At 54.2% G+C, this 15,839-nt stretch overlaps 1 protein-coding gene across 1 annotated transcript in view; it reads left to right on the top strand.

The window, feature by feature from the left end:
* Positions 1-15,445: 15,445 nt before the first annotated feature.
* PEPD (peptidase D) overlaps positions 15,446-15,839 on the top strand; it is a 140,639-nt gene continuing 140,245 nt past the window's right edge. The window contains exon 1 of the mRNA XM_033225627.1: positions 15,446-15,621. Within this exon, the coding sequence (XP_033081518.1) occupies positions 15,605-15,621 (17 nt within the window). The 5' untranslated portion in view covers positions 15,446-15,604. The remainder of the gene's footprint in view (positions 15,622-15,839) is intronic.

The raw sequence follows: 15,839 nt of genomic DNA, 5'->3' as shown, positions 1-15,839 counted from the left end.
ACTGTGAAGACTGAGACAAGATCTGGACTGAGCAATGAAGGGACAAAGAGGACAAGGGGGCGGGACCCGTGGGGAGCCTTTAGGAAGCAGGCGCAAGGTGGAGGGATGGGGACCAAGGGGGAGCTGTCACACAGAGGGTGGGAAGAGAGGAGGCCATGCCCAGGGGCTCCCCCTGCCTTCCCTCGCCTGCCCCCCAGCACCTACTGTCTCTGTTGGGGAGGACTCTGTATTGCAGCTTTCTTGGTCCTGGCTTCCAGCAGAACCAACCAGGGAGCTGTCAAAAATCCCAGTGTTCCCCATGAAAACTCCGAGGGAGTTTCCACACATTCCTGTTCCTTGAAATTATGATTTACTTGGTCTGGGGTAAAGCTCAGGCACTAACAGCTTTTATTTTATTGTTTTATTTAAAACTTTTTTAGAGACGGGGGTCTCACCATGTTGCCCAGGCTGGTCTCAAACTCCTGTCCTCAAGCCATCCTCCTCCTGTGGCCTCCCAAAGTACTGGGATTACAGGTGCGAACCACTGTGCCTCGCCTCCTAGCAGCTTTTTTTTTTTTTTTTTTTTTTTTTTGAGACGGAGTCTTGCTCTGTCGCCCAGGCTGGAGTGCAGTGGCCGGATCTCAGCTCACTGCAAGCTCCGCCTCCCGGGTTCACGCCATTCTCCTGCCTCAGCCTCCGGAGTAGCTGGGACTACAGGCGCCCGCCACCGCACCCGGCTAGTTTTTTGTATTTTTTTAGTAGAGACGGGGTTTCACCGTGTTAGCCAGGATGGTCTCGATCTCCTGACCTCGTGATCCGCCCGTCTCGGCCTCCCAAAGTGCTGGGATTACAGGCTTGAGCCACCGCCCCGGCCCCTAGCAGCTTTTAAAGATTCTCCAAGAGGTCAGGTGCTGTGGCTCGAGTCTATAATCCCAGCACTTTGGGAGGCTGAGGCAGGAGGATAGCTTGAGCCTGGTAGTTTGAGACCAGCCTGGGCAACATAGTGAGACTCCCGTCTCTACAAAAAAATAAAATAATTGGTTGGACATGGTGGCATATGCCTGTAGTCCTAGCTACTTGGGAGGCTGAGGCAGAAGGATAGCTTGAGCCCTGGAGTTCAAGGCTGCAGTGAGCCATGATTGTGCCACTGCACTCCAGCCTGGACAACAGAGCAAGACCCTATCTCCAAAACTAACTAACTAACTAACTAACTAACTAAAGACACTCCAGCAGGTTCTACTAGAAGCTAGGGCAGAGGACCACTGGGTCCTCACGTGGTAGTGGTTCCTCTGGATCTCAGTTGGTCTCCAAGAGCCTAACTGCCCAGCGTAGACCACCTACCCACCCACCGGCAAATGTCATGCCAGGATGAGTTCTCGACCGCAACCAGTAAAAATGAATGCAGACAAATGTATACAGAAAAGGATCCCACCGGAAGGATGTTGGGCAGCTCTCAGAACCTGCGAGGTCCTGGGCTGGGGAAGGAACTCCGCCTGGGCTGAGCTCTTCCGTGGGCAACTGGCTCTGCCCTTGCAGCCACCGCAGCTGCCCTGACCCCCGGCTCTGATTCTTGCTCTGCTGCAGCCATGATGAATCTTTTCTGGCTGCGCTGAGCCCTGGGCAGGGGCATAGGCCTGGCCGTGCTTGGGCCTGCACCCCAGCTGCCCGCCAAGAGAAAGGCAGCCACCACGACAGTGCCCGCAGTTTCTCGACCCGCCACTCTGGCAGAGTAGGAGGAGGTTGTGAACACCCTGCACCTGTTGGGGAAGGGGCCATCCTGGACAGGATGGAGACCCCCGAGTGCCTGATGCTCACTAACTCCCCACCGTAAACCCTTCTCATCTTCTCTTCAGGGGCCCAGATATGCAGCCAGCACTGGAGCCCCAGAAACACCAGTGAGTTCTCAGAAGGATGGAGGCTGACCCAGGGATGTCCTTGGTCCCTTCCCTGAACTGTCCTCCTCACAGTCCATTGAATGTCAGAACCTGGGGCTTGGGTTCTGGGACCAGGTCTTGGGATTTGGGATGTAATAGGGGTCAAGGTCAGGGACAAGGTCAGGATTTGGGACAGCTCTTCTCACCCAACATGACCCAATGGGATGATCTCCCCTGGGCCATCCAGAAGGAGGGTGGGATTTGTCAGGCCCCGAGCAAGTTCCCAGCAAGTACCCTGGGTGCCCAGCCTCAGGGTCTCTGGGAGCAGGGGATGAGGCCAGCAGACCTGTGGGGTCTGTCCTGGAGCAGCTTCCCCACCACACTCCCCTAGATGGCTAGGCCCTTCCCCTCCCTCCCCTCCCCCTCACTTCGGGGCTCAGGTGCTGGAAGGAAATCTCGGAATCCATGGAAACCACACAGGAGGCTGGAAACCAGGAAGGCGGTGGGGGATGGGGGTGGGCACTGGGCGCTGCCTTGCAAGTCCTGGGAGGAGGAGGGGGATATTCCCTTCCTTGATGAGTAAAAGCCTCAAATACCATTTTCTTTCTCACTGGCAGCCACTCGGCCAAGGGATGGGTTCCCATTTCTCTCCAGAGCTGAGCAGATGAGGTGGGAGGAACTAGCAGGCCCTGGGGTGGGAAGCAAGGGGCAGGGCAGGGGAAGAGGCAGGGGGATGAGAGTCAGAGGTAGTGGTTGGTGTGGTGGAGGTGCGGCTCAGCGGTCAAGCTGGGGTTGAGCATAGTGGCTCTGGGGCTAGGAGGGGGAGGCTGGAAGATGGGGTCAGTAGCAGGAAGAGATGGAGTTTGGACGGTGGGGTTGGAGTGAGGCAGGCAGAGGTGGCGGGGCGAGGGTAGGGAAGTGGAGCGAGGCACGCAGGGTCTGAACTCCCATCAGCCATGGTAGTCCCTGGTCCTCACAGGCCCCAAGTGCCCCCTTGGTCCCAGCCCTAGAGAGCTCTGTCTGTGATTCTTATAAATTGCAACCAGGCCTTTTCCTGCAAAACACAAAGCAACCAACCACCCCTCCTCGGACAGTTTACCGTTTGACTCTGCAACCAGAAGCCGGGACAGGACAGCAGTGGTGATGGACTGGGTGGGGGTGAGGTGGGGGTGTCTGGGAGCAGATTCCACAGACTGCAGGACCCATGGTGTTACCAGAAAGGGGTCTGGATCCAGATCCCAAGAAAGGGTTCTCGGATCTCCCGCAAGAAAGAATTCAGGGTGAGTCCACAGAGCAAAGTGAAACAAGTTTATTAAGAAAGTAGAGGAATAAAAGAATGGCTATTCCAGGGCCGGGCGTGGTGACTCATGCCTGTAATCCCAGCACTTTGGGAGGCTGAGGTGGGCGGATCACGAGGTCAGGAGATCGAGACCATCCCGGCTAACACGGTGAAACCCTGTCTTTACTAAAAATAAAAAAAAAGTAGCCGGGCGTGGTGGCAGGTGCCTGTAGTCCCAGCTGCTCAGGAGGCTGAGGCAGGAGAATGGCGTGAACCTGGGAGGCGGAGATTGCAGTGAGCCGAGATCGCATCACTGCACTCCAGCCTGGGTGACAGAGCAAGACTCCGTCTCAAAAAAAAAAAAAGAAAAAAAAATGGCTATTCTGGGGCCGGGAACAGTGGCTCACACCTGTAATCCCAGCACTTTAGGAGGCTGAGGCGGGTGGATCACCTGAGATCAGGAGGTCGAGACCAGCCTGACCAACATGGTGAAATCCCATCTCTGCTAAAAAAAAATACAAAAATTAGCCAGACGTGGTGGCAGGCACCTGTAATCCCAGCTACTCAGGAGGCAGAGGCAGGAGAATCACTAGAACCCGGGAGGCAGAGGTTGCAGTGAGCCAAGATTTTGTCACTGCAACTCCAGCCTGGGGGACACAGCGAGATTCCATCTTAAAAAAAAAAAAGAATGGCTGCTGGTTGCCCATTTTTATGGTTATTTCTTATTTGTTTCAAATAGGTTATCCAATTTGTTGCTATATGTTATTTATATTTCCTCATAATCTTTTTTATTTCTGTAAAGTCAGTAGTAATTAACCTCTTTTTCTTTCTTTCTTTCTTTTTTTTTTTAGACGGAGTCTTGCTCTGTCACCCGTGCTAGAGTGCAGTGACGCAACCTTGGCCTCCCAGGTTCAAGCGATTCTCCTGCCTCAGCCTCCCAAGTAGCTGGGATTACAGGCATGTGCCATCACGCCCAGCTAATTTTTGTATTTTTAGTAGAGATGGGTTTTCACCATGTTGGCAAGGCTGGTCTCGAACTCCCGACCTCAGGTGATCCACCTGCCTTGGCCACCCAAAATGCTGGGATTACAGGCGTGAGCTACTGCACCCAGCCCCTTCCTTCTTTTCCTTTTATTTTCTTTCTTATAGATATTGTCAAAGCAACTTCCAAAGTAGCTGTTTCAATTTCTCTCCACACAGCCCTACAACATTTGATCTCCGCAAGCTTGTACTTGGTGCCAGGCTTGGGTGGGAGTGGGGAGCCCCTGTAGATCCCATGAGTCCCCTGGCCAGGCCAGTGAGCTTTCCTGCCTGGGCTGTGGGGAGGGCAGAAAGAGTCGTATCAGAGGTCTCGATGGGCCCTCACTGGGGGAAGAGAGGGAATAAACCAGGCTGGGAAATGGATGCCCAGTGACCGAGCTTCATCTCAGGAGAGGCAGCCAGCAGGGCCGGCCTGACCTCCAGGCACAAGAGAGGCTGTTTCCTTAGGTGGCTGCCCAGACAACGAACTCCAAACCTGGCTACAAACTACAGGCAGCTGGAGTGTTGGTTAAAAATCCAGGTGCCTGGGCTGGGCAAGGTGGCTCACACCAGTAATCCCAGTGCTTTGAGGGGCCAAGGCAGGAGGATCGCTTAAGCCTAGGAATTCGAGATCAGCCTGCACCCTGGGCAATATAGCAAGACCCCATTTCTACAAAAAATAAAAATTAAAAATTTAGCTGGGCATGGTGACACATGCCAGTGTTCTCAGCTATTTGGGAGGCTGAGGCAGGAGGACTGCTTGAGCCCAGGAGTTGGAGGCTGCAGTGAGCCAGGATCGTGCCACTGCACTCCGGCCTGTGTGACAGAGTGAGACCCCATCTCTAAACAACAACAGCAAAATCCAGGAGCCTGAGCGGCACTCAAGCCCACCAAATCACCATCTCTAGGGGTGGGCTGCATTCCCACCCACCTATCTCCCTAACCCCCAAAGGAACCTGGTACTTATCTTTCTGCCTTGTGGACCCTCCCCAAAGGATTTGGAGACCCTCAGAAAGCGCCCTTAGTCTTCACATAACAAGTGTCCACTGATGACAGAAGGGACGAAGTCTGTCCTTGGTGCCACATCCAAAGCTAAAAACAGTTTTCTGTGCAGCCAATTCTCCAGCCTGGAGTTCAGGGAACATTCATAACAATTTCGTGAGCTTTTCTCAGCCCAGTTTTGGCCTCCTCTTCCTTTCAAGCAGAGATGGCACCTGGTGGAGATTTTAGGTCTCTTCTGCTCCCAGATCCCTGTGAAGAAAGGCCTGGCTGCTGCCCTGACAGCGCTGGTACTGAGACTCTGAGCAGCGAGGGCAGCTGCCTGGCCACACCTGGAGAGGAAAGCTCAGGAAGACCTCATGCTAGGCAATAGTGGGTCCTGCAGGTGGGCTTGTCTGGGAACTGAGATGGCACCACTTTGAAGGACCTGTAGGTGCAGAGTCCCTTCCCCGGTCACCACTGCAGGATGATTTCAGTCCCTTTCCCCACAAGCCCTAAAATGCATAGTATGATATCGATCTTTGAGATCTGGAAATAAAATTGTGATTTTTCCCAAAAGCTGTTTGAACTGAACATCTGGAAAGAATGGGGAAAGGAGTGAGACTCCTGTCATTTCATCATGCCGTCAGGGAACTTGGCATCTGACTCAGAGACCATGCGACTCTCTGAATGAGGCATGGCAGTGGTACCTATTACTTTTTTTTTTTTTCTTTTGAGACGGAGTTTTGCTCTTGTTGCCCAGGTTGGAGTGCAATGGTACAGTCTCGGCTCACTGCAGTCTCTGCCTCCTGGGTTCAAGCAATTCTCCAGCCTCAGCCTCCCGTGTAGCTGGGATTATGGGTGCCCACCACCGTGCCTGGTTAATTTTTGTTTGTTTGTTTTTTTGAGACGGAGTCTTGCTCTGTCGCCCAGGCTGGAGTGCAGTGGCCGGATCTCAGCTCACTGCAAGCTCCCCCTCCCGAGTTTACGCCATTCTCCTGCCTCAGCCTCCCGAGTAGCTGGGACTACAGGCGCCCGCCACCTCGCCCGGCTAGCTTTTTGTATTTTTTTTTTAGTAGAGACGGGGTTTCACCGTGTTAGCCAGGATGGTCTTGATCTCCTGACCTCGTGATCCGCCCATCTCGGCCTCCCAAAGTGCTGGGATTATAGGCTTGAGCCACCGCGCCCGGCCAATTTTTGTATTTTTAGTAGAGATGGAGTTTTGTCATGTTGGCCAGGCTGGTCTTGAACTCCTGACCTCAGGTGATCTGCCCACCTTGGCTTCCCAAAGTGCTGGGATTACAGGCATGAGCCACTGCACCCAGCCTATTAATCTTATTAAAGATTGTGTGTAATGGGCAGGGCACCAAAGTGGGATGGGGTGCCCAGCTTGGACAGTCCAAGCGTTGGTCTTGGGCAGGCATGTCCATGGTGGGCCCCTTGTCCTCCATGAGATGAGCAACTGTATCTTACTTTGGGAAGAGTAGCTCTCTTCTTGTTCTCTGTCAACTTCCCTGCAAGGTCCAGGTCTGTCTGACCGAAGCTAGTCTAGGCATAAACTTCCTGTTCACTGTCCCCTCCAAGTCACCCATCCAGGCCACCCAGGTACAATCCCATGCTCTGTGCACCCCATGCCAGCCTTGCTTTGGTCCCCATCTGTGATAGCGCAGGCTAAGTCCCCAGGCTGGGCTCACTGGCTTGTGGTGCACGTATAGCTTCATCAACAGAATCATTCACATTGAATTGGCTCTAGTCCCATTTGTATTACAGGGGCTCTCCAACCCCCTTGAAAATCTGTTCTAGGAGTTTCTGGAGTGCTTCTTACAGAAGTTCATGGAGCCCTGTCACTTCCTGTGCTTCAAGTCAGCTGCCCAGGAAGCCCCACCAGGGGCACCCACCTCTCTGCACCACCACGGCTCAGCCCCAGGCATCACGCAGATGTCTGTGTGGGAGAAGCTGCCCACCAGCACCCCGAAGGCAGTGCAACCACAGGGTGCATGAGCAGAATCCGGGTCCCTGCAGCCTTCTCTGCTCAGAAGCCATGCTGTGCCCCTGGCGGCGGTGGGGAGGAGAAGGTCATGCTCTCTCTCCAGGGCCACACAGCAGTGTTGCTTGGATTCTGCATTTTGTAGAGCTCCTTGTGCACACAGTCCCTGCAGCATCTCCCCGGCCTTCTCTCTGGGGTCATAGTCCCAGGATCTCCTCCTTCTGCCATGTGTTCGTTATAATCACGGTCTAAAATGCTGCTGGATGCAATGGGTAAAACGATCCCTGAGAGAACTCAGGATTCGGGGACTGGCTTAGCTGGTCTCTGCTGGACTCACTCATGGGCCAGCAGTCGGCCTCAGGCTGGATAATCGAGGCTGGCAGCGCCTGTGTGTCTGCCAGTTAGCAGGTTGTTGACCAGGCATCTCACCATCTAGTGAAGGCATCTTCCCATGGTGATGGTAGCAGGGCTTCCAAGAATGGCAAGAAGGTGAGCCTGGTGGAGAAGTGCCTTCCAAGCATTCCTTCTCATTTTCTAAAGTAAGTCATGTGGCTGCCCCATTCAAGGGCTGGTGAAATAGATTCTATCTCTAGATGGGAGGGGTTGAACATCACAAAAGCGGGTTGCGGATGCAGCACGGAGAAGAATTTGAGGTCAATTCTGCAATCTATTACATGTCTCTAATTCCTCTTCAACACCTCCTTGCAGGCCGTCTCTTTGCTACATGCAAATCCACGTGCACAAACAGAGCCTTGTGGCTGAAGCCCTCGAGTGGACCGGAGGCCCTGGGTGTAGCCAGGGAGCCGACCCGGGAAGACTTCCTGCTCACCCTTGTTCCTCTCTTTCTCTTTAGCACTGCTGTGTTTGGCCGGACTGCCAGCCCACTTGCTTGAGGCAGTGTGGCAACCCCAGGTCCCAGCCAGGTCTCTCAAAGGGGCTGAGCACTGGCCCCCTGGGCTTGGGGTTATGGACTCACTCCTTCCGTCAAGGTAGCTCTGCAGCTGAGCAGGGCTACAGTGACCTCACAGGGCATCTCCCCAACCTTCACACCTTGGAGATAAGGATGCTTGTCCCTCCTCACTGCCCGCACCCCTCACATGACCACTGAAATAAGGATAGCACCCCCATGAGCCAGGCGCTGAGCTGAGTGTCTCCTGCGACACTCATCTAATCCTCTCAACAATCCTCTCAACAATGCATCGTCCCCATTTTACCAATGAGGATGCTGAGGCTCAGAGAGGTAGGGTTATTTTCCCAATGCCACAGAGCAAGTAAATAGCAATGCCAGGAATCGGACCTAGGTTCCCACATCCAATCCCTAACCACTGTGTCCAGGTTCTCTAATAATAAGTACTGCTAGGAATGATGTCTTATGCCTATAATCCCAGCATTTTGGAGGCTGAGGATTGCTTGAGTCCAGGAGTTTGAGACCAGCCTAGGCAACACAGTGAGACCCCATATCTACAAAAAACATTTTTAAAAATTAGCTGGGGGTGGTGATGCACACCTGTAGTCCCAGCTACTTGGGAGGCTGAGGTGGGAGGATTGCTTGAGCCCAGGAGGTGGAGGCTGCAGTGAGCCATGATTGTGCCACTGCACTGCAGCCTGGGGCACAGTGCAAGACCCTGTCTCAAAAACAAAAAAAAAAAATAGCAGTAAGTATCAATAAGGAAAGGTACTACCACCACATTTGCATCACGTTAAACTGTCCCCCAAGGGCTTAGTGTTCAAGGAGTCATCTGACCCGTTGGAACTGCCCTGTCAGGGAGGTAAAGTCCATCCTGTCTTTATCTCCAAATGGGGAAAGCGAGGACCAGAGACATCAAGCTGCCAGGAGTCAAGCCCAGGCTTCTGGCTTTGAAGTCCATGCACTTGTTTTTCCACCACACAGTTTCTATTGGAGCATTTTGTGCTCAGGGATATTTATTTGGCAATGACATGGAGGCAGAGCTAGGTAAGAGCTCCACAGCCAAGACACTGGAAATAAGCTGGGATGGCGGCACACACCTGTGGTCCCAGCTACTCAGGAGGCTGAGGCTGAAGGATCACTTGAGCCCAGCAGTTTAAGGCTGAGCTATGATGGTGCCATTGCACTATAGTCTGGGTGACAGAAGGAGACCCTGTCCCCCCACCACTCACAAAAATAAAGAAAATTGTGTATCCCGTCCCCCAGCATGTAAATCAAAAATTTAAATTATACCAAACCATCAAACAAGAAACTCACACTTATGCTAAAACAAAAATAGCTGCATTCTAGACATTCTGATTGAAATATTCAGGCTTTTATCCAAGCTAAACTTTTCAAGGTTTTACTTGTGGCTGTGGGTTTTGTGTTTTTACCCCCACTCCCCCATACACACACATCCCCACCCCCAGCAGAAGCCAAGAGGGACAGGATAGCCAAGGTGTGGGATGAGACTTGGGCGCCGCAACTAGCTGTATTGCCCACCAAGAGCTCTGGGCATGCAGGGGGTGAAGCCAGGACGCTGTATCAGTCCCAGTTATGCCCAGGGGCAGAGGTGGTGGCAAGGGTCTGAGCAACCAATGGCAAGGGTCTGAGTTGCCATGTCCTGGAAGTAGCCTGGTGGTGCACTCAGCTGCCAGCCTCCCTGGCACTGCCTGTTTTCTGAGTCTGCCTCTCCTGCAACTGTGCAACTGGACAGCATTCTAATGCATTCCTCTTCTACTTGAGGTGAGACCTGGGCTGCTTGCTACAGAAAAATCCTGACGAGTTGGGGCTCAGAATGAGAAGGGACTGAACCCGAGTAGTTATGCAGGTGAGCAGCAAAAGAGCCAGGGGAAGGGAGAGGCTGGAGGAGAGATAAGACATTGAGGAGGAAGTATAGACAGGGGTGGGGTCAGGAGCAATCCTAGTGGACAGAGAGGGAGGAGACACAGGTGATTTCATCTTGACAGTGGCATGGACAGAAGGACAGGCAGGTGCTTTCATGAAATGCTTCTTAAAATGACACCATCCTAGCCAGGCGCAGTGGCTCACGCCTGTAATCCCAGCACTTTGGGAGGCCGAGGCAGGTGGATCACCTGAGGTCAGGAGTTCGAGACCAGCCTGGCCAACATGGTAAAATCCCGTCTCTACTAAAAATACAAAAAATTAACCAGGTGTGGTGGCAGGCACCTGTAATCCCAGACACTTGGGAGGCTGAGGCAGGAGAATTGCTTGAACGCAGCAGGCGGACGTTGTGGTGAGCCGAGATTGTGCCATTGCACTCCAGCCTGGGCAATGAGAGCAAAACTCTATCTCCAAAAAAAAAAGAAAAGAAATGACACCATTCTAAAATGACAAGCATCCTTCTTAAAATGACACCTTGAGCAGAGTCCCTAAAAGGGACAGTTGAGGCCAGGCTCAGTGGCTCATGCTTTGCAATCCTGAGGTTTGGGAGGCCGAGGCAGGAGGACGCCTTGAGGCCAGAAGTTTGAGACAAGCCTGGGCAATATAGTGAGACCCTATCTCTACAAAAAATACAAAATTAAAAAAATTAGCTGGGCATGGTGGTGCACACCTGTAGTCCCAGCTACTCAGGAGGCTGAGGCGGGAGGATCACTTGAGCCCAGGAGTTTGAGGCTGCAGTGAGCTATGATCACAATATTGCACTCCAGCCTGGGTGATGAAGCAAGGCCCCATCTCTATTAAAAAAAAAAAAAAAAAAAGGAACAGTTGTGAATGCCAGCAGACACCCACTGTCTAGTCAGCGACATTCAGTCTCTTGGAGCTGGGCACAAAGACAGTCCATCCCCCTCGGGAGGTTGCTCTCCAGGTCACAAGGTATAGAACCAAATCCCCCTACTCTGGGACTTCGCACTCATACTTTTTGAAATCAGAAATTTCGTCCTTTTTTTTTAAATCAAGATCTTGATATGGGATAATAAAGTTACCAATGAATAGCCCTGCACAACATGGGAAATGTAATAAAAGGTGAAGGCAATAAAAGGTGAAGCTTCCAGTCACTCCACAGTGATACCCACTCGTAGGAATAAAAGTAATTATCACCTGCCCAACTTGGTCGGCTCACTCTGTGTGCACGGAAGAAAACCATTTCAGAACTTTATTTCCTGTATTGAATGTCGATAATTGGATGTATTTATAAGTCTCTCTGGAAGAAAACAGCTTGTGATTTCAAGATGGGAAAACAGTCTTCCAAACAGTGAGAAACAATATATTCCCCATTTCCACACACACAAAAAGAGCTTGTTTCCTTCGACGTTTTCAGGTGCTGTTGGAATGATTTGCCTTTCTGAAGCCACCATTCCATTTCTCATCTCAAATTGCCTCATAGACCCCGGCAAAGCACTCAGCAGGGACCACTTCATCTGAGGCGGTGACGGGGGCTTCCTTGGAAAGGCCCCTCAGCTCTGCCTGCCTCTTTTCTACAGGAAGATAGATGCCCAGGTGGGCCGGGCTGGGGGAGAAAGGACAGGAGGAGTAGAACGTGATGTAGGGGCTCCTGGGAGGAGGGGGCTGATGGATGGTGGTGACAGCTGGGGTGTGGGCCTGGAGGAAGGAGCAGGCCACACAGGCCTCTGGAGTGGGAGAGCTGTGGCTACTGCTGCAGGCCCAGCAAAAGCCCAAGGCTGGGATCTGCCAGAACCAGGATGGAGAAATGGCCTCCTGGGTATTTCACGCCCACCACTCTCCTTGCCTTCCCCCTTGGGAAGACATTGGGTTGCCATATGCCACCCTGCCCCTATCTCACACCCACAGCCCCCTCTATTCTTCCTCTTCTGTTTATTTGGTGCTGGCTTTCTGCGTACAGTCTTCTATTCTCAGCAAAAGCAAACAATCGCAAAACACCCAAATGCCATCTTGTATAGGGCTTTGACCATCTGAGGCTGGTGGCCCCGTGCAGTGGCTTTACTGGCTCTTATTAGCTCCTATCAGTTCTCTCTGCTAATCCTCTTGAGCTCCTGCCAGAGAGAGGGGTTTGGGTCAGCAGTTTCCAGCTCAGAATCTCCCAAGATCTCCCCATTAGCCAAGAGGAAGCAGGACCCTCGAAGCCCCGTTCTGAGGCCTTCCCAGATGGTGGGCTCCCCAGGGACAGTGTGGAGGGCTCCTCTACCTCTGTCCACAGACCGAGGATCCTCTGGGCCAGGGCAGGGTCTGGGTCCCTGGCCCTCACAGCATAGCCAGTCCCAGAGTGGCACCGTGGGCCACAACTGGGTAGTGCAGGGCAGAACCAGCATCCAGGCTACCTCCAGTGTGGTGCCACAGAGCCTCTGATACACCAGTGCCCTCAATCCGCAGCAGAAGATGGACAGGGCTCTTCCTGGGACCTCCCCTTCATGGCCCAACGGTGACTCGTGAGTCAGAGCCTAGCAGGCCGCCACATCTGGGCCTGCCATCTCCAGGCAGCCAGCTATCAGCAGCGTCCATGGAGCTGCAAGAGTGGGGGCTAGATTGTGGGGAATGGGTGGAGGAGGGAAACCTGCCTGGACACAGTGTCCCAGGACACAAGAGGTGTCTTCCCAGGGTGAAGCTTCTTTTGCAAGTCCTGGCAGGGGCGGAGGGGGGCCTTCTGGAGAATAATGCTGGGCCGGCTACCGGGCTACCAGGCTGACCATGTGCAGACACCTCCCAGCCACCTGTAGGGTTTGATGAGGGGAGACTGTTTCAGCCAAGGGCCTGTGACCTCGGAGGCAACGCCGCGTGAGAGTGCTGCCTGGCGCGCTGCCTTGGCTGATTTACACACTCCCACTTCGACTCTCTAAAATCAATCTTCCCCCAATTGCCTCCTGGCTCCCAGCAACGTCCTGGGTCTGCCCTGCACGAATAACTACAGTCTTCTCCCATACTCTGGGCAGCTTCTGGAGCCCCTGCCAGAGCCTCTGAGGGGGAGGGGTGAGGGGTGAGGGACAGCCCCATCAGAGCCTCTGATGGGGAGGAGCGAGAGGCTAGGGGCAGCCCTGCCAGAGCCTCTGATAGGGAGGGGTGAGGGGTGAGGGGCAGCCCTGCCAGAGCTCTTGATGGGGAGGGGAGAGGGCAGGGGACCTGGGTGGGCAGGGGTCATGGGCAGTGCCTCCTTATTACTGTACACAAACAAGGGAGTTCCACTCAGTTGGTGGGTGCCTTCCTCCTATTACTTTATGAGTGTTTGGGATAATGACTTCGTTTTCATATTAGTAAGCACTCAGAGCTGGCAGCTGGCTTAATTTTGACATATTTTATGTCAAAAGAAATGGTAGTGGGCAGGTGCAATGAGCTGGGGGGGATAGGTTTTCCTTCCTTGAAGGCGCATGGAAAGCTCATTCTGCTTACCCTTTGTTATTATATATTTTTTTAAGTGCCACTTATTAGGGAGTTGAGTTTCTTAAGCTGAAGGCAGAGCTACTGCTTAATGGGGGGTGTTCCAAGTTCTCGGGGCCCCTGGGCCAGGCAGCGGGGTGTGAATCCTTACCTCTGTTCTCCTCCCTGGAAACTGGCAAGAGGGTGGCGAGAGCTCCTCTTGGACCTTGCCTGGAGGTCAGGGACCCCTGCAAATTGCCCATGTGTTGTGGGAAGGGGTAGAAGGGATGAGGCCCCCCTCTTCCATTAGCTCTCATTTTCCTTATCTGGGTCTGGGAGGTAGGAGGGGCTGTCTGGAGGGGCCACCGTCCTCCTGGCAGCTTTGGCCTCTCGGGCCGTGCCTGCAGGTTTGTGTGTAAACCTGAAATCCTCTAGCAGCCCGGTGAGGTGGCCCCATTAGCTCCCTCCTGCCATGGGGACAGCAGGGATGGTACTGGGCTTCCAGGTAACCGTGCTGCGTGCCCTTCACTACCCTGCTTATGGCTGGCTCCCTTCTTCCGATTTAAGGAGGCTATTCTCCTCCCTGCTTCATGGGGACAAACAGCAGCTGCTTCTCCAGTCACAGCCCCTGGCTCCCACCAGCCTGGCCATGGTGACCCACATCATTGTCTCGATAAAGAAACAAGAAGCATCCCCCAATCCATAGCCTTTGATCAGAAGCCACTTCCAGCTGTGGGACAGCTGCAGGCTGGGGTCAGGAGCCCCACAGGCCTACCTGGGCCACTCATCCACCTGTCCACACACATCTGTACACCCTTGTGTGGCCCTGGGTGCCAGGGACGCCCTCCCCCAACAGTGTGGGGCCCCCTTCCTTCACATGGGCAGTGAGGTCATTCCTCAGGGTATGGTTTCATGAGCTCAGCCCCCGTGTGAGCACTGTCTGGCCTCAGTTTCCTTATCTGTAAAATAGACTTAAAGATAGTCTCGACCTCATAGGGCTGTGGTGAGGTTTCTATGAGCTCACATGTGCAACGCATTTGGGCCGTGCCTGTAATGCCCTGACCCTGTTGGCAGTAGGGAGGGCAGCGTCTGCTGCAGGGTCCCTACCCCTTCTCTGTAGGACTCTGCACCCAGTACCAGTGCCCAGTGGGGCAGAGAAGTAAGCCTTCTGGCAGACTCTCCTTCCTAAACCCTTCTTGGCTGTGCCCACTTCTCGCCTGTCCTCCTCCCTGGCTTCCCTTTCTCCAGCTTCTCCATTCGGCAGCCCAGGAAACCTAGAAAAGATCCTACCAGACTTAACTCACAGGCCCCATGGTGGAGGCCCCGCAGGGTCTGGCCCTTACTTCCCTTAGGCTGCCCCTCTCTCGCGCACACTCTTCGGGCTGCTGCACCTTTAGAGTCCTCCAGTTGTCCCCCGGCCTTTGCTCAAGCCCTTTCCCTTCTTTTTTTTTTTTTTTTTTTTGAGACGGAGTCTCGCTCTGTCGCCCGGGCGGGAGTGCAGTGGCCAGATCTCAGCTCACTGCAAGCTCTGCCTCCCGGGTTTACACCATTCTCCCGCCTCAGCCTCCCGAGTAGCTGGGACTACAGGCGCCCACCACCTCGCCCGGCTAGATTTTTTGTATTTTTTTAGTAGAGACGGGGTTTCACTGTGTTAGCCAGGATGGTCTCGATCTCCTGACCGCGTGATCCACCCGTCTCGGCCTCCCAAAGTGCTGGGATTACAGGCTTGAGCCACCGCGCCCGGCCTGCCCTTTCCCTTCTTAAACAAAAATCCCCACCTCTGTCCCGACCCTAGCCTGAGTCAGTCTCCCTCCTCTCCTCCCACGTGGTTTCTTTATTCCTATGTGTTCTTCTCCCGGGTTGGCTGGGACGCCAGATCGGGGGCTGAACCAGAATCAAGGTGTCCTCTGCTTCAGGATCTCCCTCCTGCCACGCAAAGGAGGAAGATGCTGCCCGCTACGCCTACCTACTGTCTCCTGTAGGCAGCCCGCCCATTTATGCTGGTCGCGCTCTTGGGCCCGCCCCTCTCCGGGAGCCCCGCCCCTTCAGCGATCCGCTCCTCCCCAGGTACCGCCCCTTCCCGTACCGTGGAGTTTGGCTCTGGAGGAGGTGGGTCCAGGACTCCCGGCCCCACCTCCCCTTCCGCGCCCTTTCCCCGCTCTTTCCCCGCTCTTACCCCGCCCCACGCATTGGGACCCGGAGGGGCTCAGCTGACGCCGCACTGCACGTGACGCCGGTGCCGGGCGAATATGGCGGCGGCCACCGGGTGAGTAGTGCGCCTCCCTCGCTGTTTCCCGCTGGCGTGGAGAGGGGCAAGGGTGTCCCAGCCGGACCGCGGGTGAGAACTCCAGCCGGGCTCGCTGAATGCCGCGGGTAGGTGCCTCTTCCCGTCGGCCCAGAGTCCGAGCGCCGGTCGGCGAGCTTCACGCTCTGAGTCAGGGTCAGCGCGGCGGCCGCAGCCCCTCTCCACCCTCCTGGCTGGCT

The sequence above is a fragment of the Trachypithecus francoisi genome, unplaced genomic scaffold (genome assembly GCF_009764315.1).
Source record: "Trachypithecus francoisi isolate TF-2019V2 unplaced genomic scaffold, Tfra_2.0 Lachesis_group12, whole genome shotgun sequence".
Taxonomy (NCBI): domain Eukaryota; kingdom Metazoa; phylum Chordata; class Mammalia; order Primates; family Cercopithecidae; genus Trachypithecus; species Trachypithecus francoisi.
This window is presented reverse-complemented; position numbering and strand designations above follow the sequence as displayed.